The sequence below is a fragment of the Oncorhynchus gorbuscha genome, linkage group LG21, assembly GCF_021184085.1.
Source record: "Oncorhynchus gorbuscha isolate QuinsamMale2020 ecotype Even-year linkage group LG21, OgorEven_v1.0, whole genome shotgun sequence".
NCBI classification, from domain to species: Eukaryota; Metazoa; Chordata; class Actinopteri; order Salmoniformes; family Salmonidae; genus Oncorhynchus; species Oncorhynchus gorbuscha.
Genome location: NC_060193.1, coordinates 21283685 through 21299171, shown reverse-complemented (window position 1 = coordinate 21299171; position 15487 = coordinate 21283685). Strand labels below are relative to the sequence as shown.

General features: G+C 44.0%; 1 protein-coding gene across 10 annotated transcripts in view; it reads right to left on the bottom strand.

Annotated features, from left to right (window-relative positions):
• Positions 1–15487, bottom strand: part of LOC124007979 (neuralized-like protein 4) — a 35821-nt gene that overhangs the window by 13919 nt on the left and 6415 nt on the right. For 4 of the 10 annotated variants that reach the window (XM_046318884.1, XM_046318886.1, XM_046318887.1 and 1 more), the window contains exons 2-9: positions 7497–7700; positions 6982–7282; positions 6282–6856; positions 4965–5076; positions 4346–4434; positions 4142–4214; positions 2250–2523; positions 1726–1925 (exon numbers count right to left, since the gene is read on the bottom strand). In XM_046318884.1, coding sequence (XP_046174840.1) covers positions 1726–1925; positions 2250–2523; positions 4142–4214; positions 4346–4434; positions 4965–5076; positions 6282–6856; positions 6982–7282; positions 7497–7700 — 1828 coding nt within the window. The remainder of the gene's footprint in view (positions 1–1725; positions 1926–2249; positions 2524–4141; positions 4215–4345; positions 4435–4964; positions 5077–6281; positions 6857–6981; positions 7283–7496; positions 7701–15487) is intronic. The other 6 variants (XM_046318888.1, XM_046318889.1, XM_046318890.1 and 3 more) reach the window with 3 other exon arrangements.

The window sequence follows — 15487 nt, the reverse complement described above, 5'->3', positions numbered from 1 at the left end:
ACCTGCAGTACCAGTCAAGTTTGGACACACCTACTCATTACAATGTTTGTCTTTATTTTTACCATTTTCTACATTGTCGAATAATAGTGAAGAAATCATTACTATGAAATAACACATATGGAATTTTATTTAGTAATAGAAACAAAACGTGTTAAAGAAATCCAATTACATTATGTATTTGAGATTCTTCAAAGTAGCCACACTTTGCCTTGACAGCTTTGCACACTCTTGGCATTCTCTCAACCAGCTTCATGAGGTAGTCACCAGGAATGCATTTCAATTAACAGGTGTGCCTTGTTAAAATAAAACATTTGTGTAATTTCTTTCCTTCTTAATGTGTTGAGCGAATCAGTTGTGGGATACAGAAGATGGTCTTTTACCAAATAAGGCTAAGTCCACATTATGGCAAGAACAGCTCAAAAAAGCAAAGAGAAACAACAGTCCATTACTTTAAGACATGAAGGTCAGTCAATAGGGAAATGTCAAGAACTTCTTCAAGTGCAGTCGCAAAAACCATCAAGCACTATGATGAAACTCTCATGAGGACTGCCACAGGAACGGAAGACCCAGAGTTACCTCTGCGGCAGAGGATAAGTTCATTAGAAAGTTGACCAGCCTCAGTAACAGACATCTCAGCATCAACTGTTCTGAGGAGACTGCGTGGGTAAGGCCTTCATGGTCAAATTGCTGCAAATAAACCACTACTAAAGGACACCAATAAGAAGACACTTGCTTGGGCCAAGAAACTTGAGCAATGGACATTAGACCTGTGGAAATCTGCCCTTTGGTCTAATGAGTCCAAATTTGAGATTTTTGGTTCCACCTGCCGTGTCTTGGTGAGATGCAAAGTAGGTGAATAGATGATCTCCCCATGCGTTGTTCCCACCATAAAGCATGGAGGTGTGACGGTGCTTTGCTGGTGACACTGTCAGTGATTTATTTAGAATTCAAGGCACACTAAACCAGCATGGCTACCACAGCATTCTGCAGTGATACTCCATCCCATCTGGTTTGCGCTTAGTGGGATCATCATTTGTTTTCAACAGGATAATGACCCAACACACCTCCAGGCTGCGTAAGGGCCATTTGACCAAGAAGGAGAGTGATGGAGTGCTGCATCAGATGACCTGGCCTCCACAATCACCCGACCTCAACCAAATTGAGATGGTTTGGGCCGCAGAGTGAAGAAAAAGCAGCCAACAAGAGCTCAGCGTGTGGGAACTCCTTCAAGACTGTTGGAAAAGCATTCCAGGTGAAGCTGGTTGACAGAATGCCAAAAGTGCCATCAAGGCAAAGGGTGGCTACTTTGAAGACTCTAAAACATTTTGATTTGGTTTAACACTTTTTTGGTTACTACATGATTGCATATGTGTTATTTCATAGTTTTGATGTCTTTACTATTATCCTACAATTTAGAAAATTGTAAAAATAAACCCTTGAACGACTGTACAAACACCACATCAGTCAACTTGCAACAGAACCAGTACATCAGTCAAACGACAACAAAATCAGTCAATCCACAGCCCTTTCCAAACATTGTTTGAGTATGGAAAATTAGATTAATCAAGCCCCCATCCTCTCATCCTCTCATCCTGGGAGGATTAGAAGGGTGTGAGGTGGAAACTCAACCTAGCCTAAAAGAAGGCTAGTTGGGCCTACTAGTGTATTGCTTTCAGATCTACAAGTAACCCTGCTAGGGGGGCAGGGGTAAGAGGTTGGTATTACCTGATTGGTTGGTATTACCTGAGCGCAGGTTGGTCATGGTGGAGGGCAGCTGCAGGTAGGCGGGGTTGTGCGTGGTCACGCCGATCTCGATGGAGCCTGCCCACTTGTCCACCATCTTGTCGATGCGCACCTGGAACACCTCGTTGGAGTGCAGCGGGCGGCCGCTCAAGACCACGCCGTGATTGAAGTCGTCCGTAGCACTGCCCGAGGAAAAACACACAATCAAATGTATCTATAATATACTGTACATTATAAACTGGGTGGTTCATATCAGACCGTATGCAATAGGTATGACAAAACATTTATTATTGCGACTCTAATTACGTTGGTAACCAGTTTTTAATAGCAATAAGGCACCTCTGGGTTTTGTGGTACATAGCCAATATACCACGGCTAAGGGCTGTGTCCTGGTACTTCTTGCGTTGTGCCTAAGAACAGCCCTTAGCCGTGGTATATTGGCCATATACCACACCCCCTCATATATTTATGCAATAAGGCACTAGGACCATGGATACAATACATACTGAGGGCGAAGAGCCGTCCTGCCCTCGCTGATGATGGCTGCCTTTTGGCCACAGTTGGAGTGAAAGAGGAGGCGGTCGGGAGTGTCGGGGTCCGGCGTGAGGGAGTGGGCAGGCCGGGGGCGACCAACGTCTGGCGACAGCGCCCGCATGATGGCGTTGTTGCGGCGGAGGCGGTCGCTGTGGTTGTGATTGTGGACGATGGTCACCTTGACAGCCATGCCGTAGAGGTCGACCACGGCGTAGACTACGGCGGGCGTCTGGGCCGCTGCCACGCCTAGGGGGCAGGGTCAGAGGTCAAATTGAGGTTATGGACGACTTGGATGAAATGTGGTGCATGATTTACAATTGTACGTGATTCTCGAACTGACATTGATACACTGTATGGGGCAAAACTCCTCTGCATGACATTGACGTAAAGAGTCCATCAAATGACAAGTATGTAAAACATAGCAAGCGTTAACGATGTGCCCATTAGTAAATAATATACTCCTTGCATTTTTGCTGCCTTTTCAGTATTGCATATTAATTGCAGCATCATGGTTTGCCGGTCCTTCACACTGCAAGGTTAATAACAGCTGGTGCACGAGATCTAAAGAAGTCTCTAGATTTTGCCCGCCTGATTGAGGTAGAGTATCTTATAAGCTGTATACCACACTATTTGCCAAGAGAGTTTTCATCTGGCTGTTCGTGGCTGTTTATTTACCACCACAGTCAGATGCTGGCACTAAGACCGCACTCAGTCAGCTGTATAAGGAAATAAGCAAACAGGAAACCACTCACCCAGAGGTGGCGTTCCTAGTGGCCGGGGACTTTAATGCAGGGAAACTTAAATCCATTTACCCAAATTCTATCAACATGTTAAACGTGCAACCAGAGGACGAAAAAAAAATCTAGATCACCTGTACTCCACACAGAGAAGCATACAAAGCTCTCCCTCGCCCTCCATTTGGTAAATCTAACAACAATTCTATCCTCCTGATTCCTGTTTACAAGCCAAAATTAAAGCAGGAAGCACCAGTGACTCGGTCTATTAAAAAAGTGGTCAGATGAAGCAGATGTTAAACTACACGACTGTTTTGCTAGCACAAACATGAACATCTTCCGGGATTCCTCCGATGGCATTGAGGAGTACACCACATCAGTCACTGGCTTTATCAATATGTGCATCGAGGACGTTGTCCCCACAGTGACTAAGTACATACCCCAACCAGAAGCCATGGATTACAGGCAACATCCGCACTGAGCTAAAGGGTTGAGCTGCCACTTTCAAGGTCTGGGACTCTAACCTGGAAGCTTATAAGAAATCCTGCTATGCCCTCCGACAAACCATCAAACAGGCAAAGCGCCAATACAGGGCTAAGATCAAATTGTACTACAATTTGACGAGCTAAATCACTTCTACGCTCGCGTCGAGGCAAGCAACACTGTGTGATCACGCTTGCCGTAGCCGACGTGAGTAAGACCGGTAAACAGGTCAACATTCACAAGGCCGTGGAGCCAGACTGATTACCAGGACATGGGCTCCGGGCATGTGCTGACAAACTGGCAGGTGTCTTCACTGACATTTTCAACATGTCCCTGATTGAGTCTGTAATACCAACATGTTTCAAGCAGACCACCATAGTGCCTGTGCCCAAGAACACTAAGGTGACCTGCCTAAATGACTACAGACCCATAGCACTCACATCCATAGCCATGAAGTGCTTTGGAAGGCTGGTCATAACTCACATTAACCCTAGACCCACTCCAATTTGCATACCGCCCAAACAGAGCCACAGATGATGCCATCTCTATTCCAATCCACACTGCCCTCACTACGTGAGTATGCTATTCATTGACTACAGCTCAGCGTTCAACAACAGTGCCGGATGCTCCTGGCGTGTCACTCTCACCTTGGTCGATGCCATTGATGTAGAAGTGAAGAGCTCCGCTGGCCTTGTGCATCAAGCCTATGTGATCCCCCTCCTGGAATGGAAGTCAGAGTGTCATGGTTAAGATGTTAGGGATGAGTGTGTGTGTGTGTGTGTGTGTGTGTGTGTGTGTGTGTGTGTGTGTGTGTGTGTGTGTGTGTGTGTGTGTGTGTGTGTGTCACTGACCTGCAGTTCATCCAGGCTGAATTCACAGTACTCCCGACGTGTTCCCTTGCCGTTCGTCAGGATCCCACAGCCACTCATCATGATTGTACCTGGAAGAGCAAGAGGGGGAAAAAAACACAGCAAGATGTAGCCTTGTACTTTGCAAAGAACAAGATTGAAAAGTCCCTCCAGGATTTCGCAGGGATTTATTTGTGATATTTGCAGGCAAAACTATATCTTTTCAGCAGCAATTCTGACATTTTGCATGGCAATATGCAATGACTGTCAATTTCCTTGCGAAAATGCGCTGACAAAGGAATTGGTTCGGGGACGTGTTGCTTGATTGAACCAAATTATGTGGCAACTGTGTGGTGATTGGTTGAAAATGCAATACTTTTTGTACTGTGTTGACGGGTCAGTTTTATGTGATAACATTGCAATGATGAATGTTTTATAGCAAGCCCTTGCATAACATGCGGGAAATTTCTGATTTTCCCCCCCCAAAAAATAATTGTGATGCAGAATCCTGGAGGGATTGATCGAACATGCGTGCAGTTTGTTGTGGAATGAATAGATCTAGTTGTATATTGGGTTAGAGCAACACTACGCTAGTGTGCGTATGCATGTATGCTTTACGTACCTGAGCGCAGATTTGTCATTGTGGCTGGGTAGTCCAAGTTGTTGGGGTTGTGTGTTGTCACGCCGATCTCGATCGACCCCGACCACTTGTCCACCAGCTTATCTATGCGGATCTGTGGCACAACAGAAACCAGGGGCGCATTCAGAAACTAGAGGCGCAAAATGTTTCGCAACCGAAAACAGAAAAACGTTTTTTATTGGAGAAGTTCAGACAGTCCTTTCTCTGCTTTGGTCTATTTGGTTTCTAGTGAATTCTCTCTTTTAGAATATAGAAACACTTACTATTGTTCCATTATTAATCTCAAGCTGCAGTCCATCTGAAATGTTATAATCTATTCATTCACACCCTGTGGCTGTAACATATGAATATTCGGTAACACTTCACTTGACACTCAGCGTCAACACGATATGACAGTTATAACCATGTCATAACAGCTGACAACTTGTCATATGGTCATAACACTCATTACCTATATTTAATCATGTTTTACGGCTGGTTATGACACCTACACCACATAAGTGTCAAAATCCACATTTATTCAAATGTATGTTTTCCCTGACAGTTTTATTGCTTCTTTAAATCAGGACAACAGTTTTCAGCTGTGCTAAAATAATTGAAAAATAGTTCTAATGATCAATTAGCTAACACAACGTGCCATTGGAACACAGGAGTGATGGTTGCTGATAATGGGCCTCTGTACGCCTATGTAGATATTCAATTTTTAAAAATCAGCCGTTTCCAGCTACAATAGTAATTTACAACATCGACAATGTCTACACTACTTCTGATCAATTTCATGTCATTTTAATGGGCAATTTCTTTTTACTTTACTTTCAAAAACGAGGACATTTCTAAGTGACGCCAAACTTTTAAACGGTGGTGTATGTCAAAAACGGGTCTAAATATGTGTCATGAGTGTTATGGCCATTTTATGACCGGTTATGTCAAGGTAAGTCAGCTGTTATGACATATGACTGACAGGTAAAGTTAACGAATATTCATTGGCTAATCTGAAAGATTAAACTCTACCATATGGAGATTAGAGGATTAGCTTCAAACTCCCGACATGTCAACTTCAGTGGTGATATTTACTCGACCCCTCTGTCATTAGAGGTCATGAAAATGAAAGTAAACAGTTAAGACAGCTGTTATATTATTACTTTGACAGCTGTTATGTCATTACTATGACAGTGGTGTGTAGGCTATTTGTTATGAGCATTCAAATTAATGTTATTAAACACCTTGATCTAAGCCCCTCGTTTCAACCCCTTCCAAGAATTCACATATCTCAATATCGGAGCCAGTGATTGGCCGCACCTCAAACATCTCGTTGTGTCGAAGCGGCCGGTTGGTCATGACCACGCCGTTGTTGAACTCGTCCAGCGGTCGCCGCCTCTCCGCCGTCTTGTTGTTGTTGCTCAGCTTGATCAGTGTGCCGCACTTCTCGTGGAACAGCAGCGCATCATTGGTCAGCATCCCGCCCGTCACTGCCCCGAGTCTCGCCCCTCCGCCACCTGCAGGGCTGTTGACGCTTCCAGTATTGCCGGTCCCGCCCCCGCTGTCACTACTGTTACCGTTAACGGATCCCCCACCGCTGCTGCTCCCCCTGTCCCCTCTACTTCCTGTTCCTGAGTCTCTCCCTATTCCACCTCCTCCCAGATCTCCCCCTCCATTGTCCTCAGAGCGGTAAAGGGATACAATGGCATTGTTTAACACGTCAAAGAGCTGGTGCTCCGTCAGAACTATAGGGGAGGGAGAGAAAGATGGAGACTTACATTTGGTCAATGGTGCAACTGAGATTGGGGTAGAGGTTTTGATTTTCTTACCCGTCTCAGGCTCAAGGTTGTTGGGAAACTTGTCAGGTCGGTTATGAGTAGGAGGGAGCACAGGCACTGAGACAAAACAGGAATGAGAAGACAAAACAAAAGAGAGAAGAGTCCTTTCCCTTATTACTACACCCTTTTACACAACAAACCCTCTATTTCAATAGATAAACAAAAACATCAACAAGTCCTACCTTCCTCTAACGTCCCGTTTGTCGCCGCCGCCAGGTTCACCGCTGACGTCAGACCCCCGAACTCCCCCTCCCTGACCCCGCACACCACCACCTCTTCCTCATCTTCCTGCTCACGCTCCTCCACCGTCTCCCTCTCCGTGTCTCTCTCAGCCAAGGACGGCGGCTCGCAGCTCACCACGGTCACTTGCGTACACTTGCCATAGAGGTCCACCACCGCCCAGAGGCCCGTCGGGAGACCACTGGCAGCAGCGCCACAGTCCTGCCCGTTCACCCACAGGTGGAGCTCGCCGTGGGTGCTCCGCTGTACAGTAGAACAGAAATAAGAAAAGTGATAATTTGTAAAAGAATCTTCGCCCATCTAAACACAGAATTGAGATGAATAGGGTCAGCCATGAAGCAGCTCTCCTGGATAGAGAGTATTGTAGAGATTGGTAACAATTTAGTGCCTGGCCCAGGGCTTGAACCGGCGACCTTTCGGCCACTAGTCTGCCTTGTTAACCCACTAGGCTACCTACCTGTATGCCCACATGGTCGCCCTCAGACAGCTGGTCCAGGTCTCGGCCGTACTCCTCGAGGACGGAGCGGCCGTCACGTAGCACAGAGCAGCCAGACACGATCCAGGAGCCTCCCTTCAGACCCGTAGCGCTGCTGGGGAAGTCGAGACCAGCCGGGTCCAGAGAAGTCACCCCGATCTCTATGGACCCGCTCCAAGAGTTCACCTGTAGCAGGAAGAGAAGGCTGAGTTTATCTACATTTATTTATTCATCTATTCAATTTGTCCATTTTTACATTGTCAGTTATGTTCAATACATTGTATATCTTCCTAAGCCTACACGTCATTCCAAATGAGTTCATTTACTTTTTCCTCTGTTAGACAGGTTGGTTGTTTCGCAACAAAAGCATTGGGTGCGCAACTATGGGGCAAAACAGACAGACTGACAACATTTAAAACTATATTTAGTCTCCAAATGTTTATTGAAAACAATAAACATTGCACAATGAGCACATGTCTCAAATACATTGTTACAGTTCTTGGATAGCATTTTTTTTTGCCATATTAGCATAGACATGACATCAGTCAAAACAAGACATGGTATCAATAACAAGACAACAAGCTGAAACGAGCCACCTAAGATTCCCCCACATGGCAGCTTCTTGTCATGTCATTGTAACTTTTTCAAGCAGAAATTAGCTTCCTGCAACACAAACTCCAAAAAGTTCTGGGACACTAAAGTCCATGGAGAATAAGAACACCTCCTTCCAGCTGCCCACTGCACCGAGGCTAGGAAACACTCACCACCGATAAAACCACTATAATTGAGAATTTCAATAACCATTTTTCTACGGCTGGCCATGCTTTCCACCTGGCTACCCCTACCCTGGTCAACAGCACTGCACCCCCCACAGCAACTCACACAAGCCTTCCCCATTTCTCCTTCTCCCAAATCCAGTCAGCTGATGTTCTGAAAGAGCTGCAAAATCTGGACCCCTACAAATCAGCCGGGCTGGACAATCTGGACCCTTTCTTTCTAAAAAATTATCCTTCAAAATGGTTGCAACCCCTATTAGTAGCCTGTTCAACCTCTCGTGTCATCTGAGATTCCCAAAGATTGGAAAGCAGCTGCGGTCATCCCCCTCTTCAAAGGGAGGGTGGGGGACACTCTTGATCCAAACCGCTACAGACCTATATCTATTCTACCCTGCCTTTCTAAGGTCTTCGAAAGCCAAGTCAACTAACAGAATACCGACGATTTCGATTCCCACCGCACCTTTTCCGCTATGCAATCTGGTTTCTGAGCTGGTCATGGGTGCACCTCAGCCACGCTCAAGGTCCTAAACGATATCTTAACCGCCATCGATAGGAAACAATACTGTGCAGCCGTATTCATTGACCTGGCTAAGGCTTTCGACTGTCAAATCACCACATCCTCATCGACAGACTCGATAGCCTTGGTTTCTCAAATGATTGCCTCGCCTTGTTCACCAACTACTTCTCTGATAGAGTTCATTGTGTCAAATCGGAGGGCCTGTTGTCCGGGCCTCTGGCAGTCTATGGGGGTGCCACAGGGTTCAATTCTTGGACCAACTCTCTTCTCTGTGTACATCAATGATGTCGCTCTTGCTGCTGGTGAGTCTCTGATCCACCTCTATGCAGATGACACCATTCTGTATACTTCTGGCCCTTCTTTGGACACTGTTAACAGCCATCCAGGCGAGCTTCAATACCATACAACTCTCCTTCCATGGCCTCCAATTGCTCTTAAATACAAGTAAAACTAAACGCATGCTCTTCAACCGATCGCCGCCTGCACCTGCCCGCCCGTCGGTTCTGGACGGTTCTGACTTGGAATATGTGGACAACTACAAATAACTAGGTGTCTGGTTAGACTAAACTCTCCTTCCAGACTCTAATCAAACATCTCCAATCCAAAGTTAAATCTAGAATTGGCTTCCTATTTCGTAACAAAACATCCTTCACTCATGCTGCCAAACATACCCTTGTAAAACTAACCATCCTACCGATCCTCGACTTCAGCGATGTCATTTACAAAATAGCCTCCAATACCCTACTCAATAAATTGGATGCAGTCTATCACAGTGCCATCCCTTTTGTCACCAAAGCCCCATATACTACCAACCACTACGACCTGTACACTCGTTGGCTGGCCCTTGCTTCATACTCGTCGCCAAACCCACTGGCTCCAGGTCATCTACAAGACCCTGCTAGGTAAAGTCCCCCCTTAGCTCGTCGGTCACCGTAGCAGCACACACCTGTAGCACACGCTCCAGCAGGTATCTCTCTCTGGTCACCCCCAAAACCAATTCATACTTTGGCCGCCTCTCCTTCCAGTTCTCTGCTGCCAATGACTAGAACGAACTACAAAAATCTCTGAAACACTTGTCTCCCTCACTAGCTTTAAGCACCAGCTGTCAGAGCAGCTCAGATTACTGCACCTGTACATAGCCCATCCCAGGGAAAACATTACTTCCTATTGACCCCCAATGTAAAGGAGCCAACTTCGTTGTTGATTATTTGTTATACAGAAATAACAAAATATGCCCGAAAAGCTGCTGTGTTAAATGTTTTATTGTATTTCACCTTTAACAAGGTAAGCTAGTTGAGAACAAGTTCTTATTTACAACTGCCACCTGGCCAAGATAAAGCAAAGCAGTGTGACAGAGTTAAACATGGAATAAACAAGCGTCCATCAATAACAAAATATAAAAAAGAAAGTCTATATACAGTGTGTGCAAATGGCGTGAGGTGGTAAGGCAATAAATAGGTCCTTGTAGCGAAGTAATTACAATTTAGCAAATTAACACTGGAGTGATAGATGAGCAGATGGTGATGTGCAAGTAGAAATACTGGTGTGCAAAAGAGCAGAAAAGTAAATAAAAACAATATGGGGATGGGGTAGGTAGTAAGTCGCTCTGGATAAGAGCGTCTGCTAAATGACTCAAATGTAAATGTAAATGATAGGCCATCTGTAAATAGCACACCCAATGTACAGCTGCAGTGATCAGTTAGCTGATGTTTAAAGTTAGTGAGGGAAATACAAGTCACCAGCTTCAGCGATTTTTGCAATTCGTTCCAGTCATTGGCAGCAGACAGCTGGAAGGAAAGGCTGCCAAAGGAGGTGTTGGCTTTGGGGAAGACCCGTGAGATATACCTGCTGGAGCGCGTGCTACGGGTGGGTGTTGTTTTCGTGACCTTTGAGCTGAGATATGGCAGAGCTTCACCTAGCATAGACTTAGATGAAATTTACATGTAACCAGGTCAAAAATACCAAACTACGGATTGCAATGCTCCCACGTAGGGAAATAGAGCCTGCGACAAGAGCCCAGTGGCTTCAGGCGTGGGAAAAGTGGGGACCCGGTGTCCAAGTAGGCTACAAAACCATCTTTATCCCTCTCTAACACAGTTACAATGTAGCTATATTTGTGGAAAACATTTCAACCCAGGTAAGACATTAAACTTGTTTAGTATAGTCTGTTGTTTGTAAGTCCACTCACTACTTGTAGCTGTTTATAGTCCGTTTGTTTGCATTGTTGGTCTTGGCTAGTTAGTTAGTTACTCGCGTGGATGCTAGCACTGTCATGAAAAGGGGCATGCGGGAAGCCCTACATATTACGTTTTTCTAAGTAGAAAGAACGCTTGGGAGCAGGCAATGTTGAAGGTCAACTTTAGACATGTTGTACTTAAAAAGAAATGTTGACAAGAATATTGCATTTGAAAAAGGTACTAGTTTTGCTGTGAGTCAATGGGGTAACCTAGGTAATCACAGGTTATATTCCCCACAGTTGGGAAGGGCAGAAACATTCTATCTAATACTGACTGGGACTATAAAGGTCACCCATTGTTTGCCAATGCTGTAATGTAAAATAATCCATTTGAAGAATTTACACTACATGACCAAAAGTATGTGGACATCTGCTCTTTGAACATTAATTCCAAAATCATGGGCTTTAATTTAGTTGGTCCGCCCATTTGCAACTACACTACCGGTCAAACGTTTTAGAACACCTACTCATTCAAGGGTTAAATTCTTTGACTATTTTCTACATTGTAGAATAATATTGAAGACATCAAAACTATGAAATAACATACAGGAATCATGTAGTAACTAAGAACGTGTTAAACAAATATATTTTATATTTGACATTCTTCAAAATGGCCTTTGCCTTGATGACAGCTTTGCACACACTTGGCAATCTCTCAACCAGCTTCAGGAGGTAGTCACCTGGAATGCATTTCAATTAACAGGTGTGCCTTGATGCAAAGATGTCATCAAAGCCAAGAGTGGCTACTTTGAAGAATCTATATACTTAGATTTGTTTAACACTTTTTGGTTACTACATGATTCCATACGTGTTATTTCATAGTTTTGATGTCTTCACTATTATTCTACAATGTAGAAAATAGTACAAATAAAGAAAAACCCTTGAATGAGTAGGTGTTCTCAAACTTTTGACCGGTAGTGTATAACAGCCTCCACTCTTCCGGGAAGTTTTCCATTAGATGTTGGAACATTGCGTCCATTCAGCCACAAGAGCATTAGTGAGGTTGGGCACTGAAGTTGGGCAATAAGGCCTGGCTCGCAGTCGGAGTTCCAATTCATCCCAAAGGTGTTCGATGGGGTTGAAGTCAGGGCTCTGTGCAGGCCAGTCAAGTTTATCCACAGAAATGTCAACAAACCATTTCTGTATGGACCTCGCTTTGTGCACAGGGGCATTGTCATGCTGAAACAGGAAAGTGCTTTCCCCAAACTGTTGCCACAAAATTGTCAGTACAGAATTGTATAGAATGTCATTGTACACTGTAGCGTTAAGACTTCCCTTCAATGGAACTAAGGGACCTAGCCCGAACCATGAAAAACAGCCCGATATCATTATTCCTCCTCCACCAAACCTTACAGCTGACAATATGCTTTCAGGCAGGTAGCGTTCTCCTGGCATCCACCAAACCCAGAGTCATCCGTCAGACTGCCAGATGGTGAAGCGTGATTAATCACCCCAGGGAACGCGTTTCAACTACTCGGGAGTCAAACAGCGGCGAGCATTACACCACTCCAGCCGACGATTGGCATTGTGCATGGGAATCTTAGGCATGTGTGCGGCTGCTCGGCCATGGAAACTCATTTCACGAAGCTTCCGATGAACAGTTTTGTGTGCTGACGTTGCTTCCAGGGGAAGTTTGAAACTTCGTAGTGAGTGTTGCAACCCGAGGACAGATGATTGCTACACGTTTCAGTACTCAGAGGTCCTGTTCTGTAAACTTGTGTGGCCTACCACTGCGTCTGAGCCGTTGTTGCTCCTAGAAGTATTCACTTCACAATAACAGCACTTACAGTTGACCAGGGCAGCTATAGCAGGGAAGAAATTTGACGAATGTACTTGTTGGAAAGATGGCATCCTATGTCGGTGCCACGTTTAAAGAGTCACTATTCTCTTTAGTAAGGCTATTCTACTGCCAATGTTTGTCTATGGACATTGCGTGGCTGTGTGCTCTATTTTATACACGCTGTCAGCAACGAGTGTGGCTGAGATAGCCGAATCCACTAATCTGAAGGAGTGTCCACATACTTTTGTATACATAGTGTATCTGCACTGTATGTTTGTTAGCTAGCCAGACAGTTTTAGAGGAATTAAAATAAAACCTTTAACCTTTACTTAACTTGGCAAGTCAGTTAAGAACAAATTCTTATTTACAATGATGGCCTACCCCGGGCGACACTGGGCCAATTGTGCGCCGCCCTATGGGACTCCCAATCACGGCCGGATGTGATGCAGCCTGGATTCAAACCTGGTACTGCAGTGACGCCTCTTCCACTGGGAAGCAGTGTCTTAGACCCCTGTGCCACTCGGAAACACGAATGATTCCATAAATGTGTCTAAACTGCCAATATGCCAACATTCCATTCAAACGGCAGGGTAGCCTAGTGGTTAGTGTTGGACTAGTAACCGAAAGATTGCAAGTTCAAACCCCCGAGCTAACAAGGTACAAATCTGTCGTTCTACCCCTGAACAGGCAGTTAACCCACTGTTCCTAGGCAGTCATTGAAAATAAGAATTTGTTCTTAACTAGTTAAATAAAGGTTAAAAAAAATAAAAAACAATGCAGTCAATACCCAGCCACTGGCTGAAATCAGTTGATAGTACTTAAATGAGTTGTTAATGCAATAAGTACTTTTATTGTCTCATAATAGCACTCAAAGCTTTCCAATAAAACTGAGACCGTCTGTTTACATATATTTTAGATTATATTTCTACAGACAATTGGTATAAAACCCATATAAACTGTATTTATATGACAATATCTTTATGTTGACAATTCAATTACACAATCTCTCATACATCACATGCCTTTAATTTTCCTGCATAGGTCAAATCAGGATTATGCCTCTACTGCCATTCATTCCAATTAGACTGGTTTAGATTTCTCCCTAAACAAAATGGCTGCCATTTTCACCCCTTTCTGGAAGTTTGAGGGTTTATGACATAGTCCAAGGTTCCCCAACTGGTGGTCCGCACAGTGATTTTATTTGGCTCCCAAAGTTCTCTGTTGGACAGAAGACTAAAAAACACCAGCACTGTTCCAAAGTATTCCCACGCATAATAGCGAGATATATTTAATCGCGTACAAATGCCCCCTGACCACCCACTCAAGAATAAAATCTAACTGAGGCTGAATATAGTTGATGATCCCCTCGAGTAATTTAATAGGATCGATATGGTGGAAAGACAAAGTTATCTTCCATCATCCACTTACATGGACCAACCTAGTCAATCTCTAAACACAACACAGTATGTAAGATGTGTAAATTCAAATGTTGCAATCTTGGTCCTCTCTCATACACATACAATCAAACACAAACACTCATATCCATCTCGCTCTCTTTCTAATCATATGCACGCATGGTGTACATCGTCCAAGGAACTGCATTTCATTGGACGATGTGATGTATACCATACATATCCCGTACAAACAACGAACAAAACTTGAACACACATCTGCAAACGAATGCGTACACAAACACAGAAAAACAAACAGATCTGTGAACAATCCACTGCAGCTCCTCATCTCTGACAGACACACTACAAAGACAGCAATCGGTGGAGAGTTAGGCAGGCACATACTAGTGTTTACCAAACTACTGTCCCGCATTTACTCTACCGTCAACATTACCAACGCCATAATATTCCACCCAGCGCAAACTGATGGGTCGTTCCACCTCAAAAAACACAAAAAAGAGGGTTGACATTCACCATCTCAGATTGTAACCAACAATTTCAGAACAAACAGATATTAGCATTCCTGCTAAATGATTGTTGAATATAATTTGAGCTGAGAAAATAAACTAATTGATCGCACCCAAATTGGACGTTTTAAATGTATAGAATTCATATAATATCTAACATCTGATTTTAACAAACTTGTTTCTAACATGAGGAATACAAAAGAAAGTCAAAAGCCACCCACGGATCCCCCACACCACCGAGTATATAGCATCAGTTCCGTTTGAACAGTACGGAGCTGCAGCTCAGAATATTGTTTCTTCATCCTATGTAATGTATTCTCAGTGAATTTGAAAAATGTATTCCTGTTCAGTGAAACTAGTTGGGTTTATGTCCCATCCTACATCCTGATAGTACCAAGTTCTAACCACTAGATGGTGCGGTTCCTACGATTAGGTGATCATTTTTTAAAGGACCCCCAAAATTGTGAAAGGGATAGCTCACCCAACTTAATTTGTGGTTTTCTTACCCTATAAGCTGTCCATGGACCAGGTATGACAGCAACCCATGCTTTGATTTTGTTTACCTGACCACTGTTTCAAATGCTAACTTTTTTGCATTTGTGGCAAATATCCAGTGCAAGTTAATGGTACCTACATTGGAATTTTCACGTCTAAATCATCCTAAAAAAATGTAAAAGTTGATTGAGTTGCACAATGGTGTTACTTATAAAAAAGGTACCAGTCAAAAGTTTGGACACCTACTCATT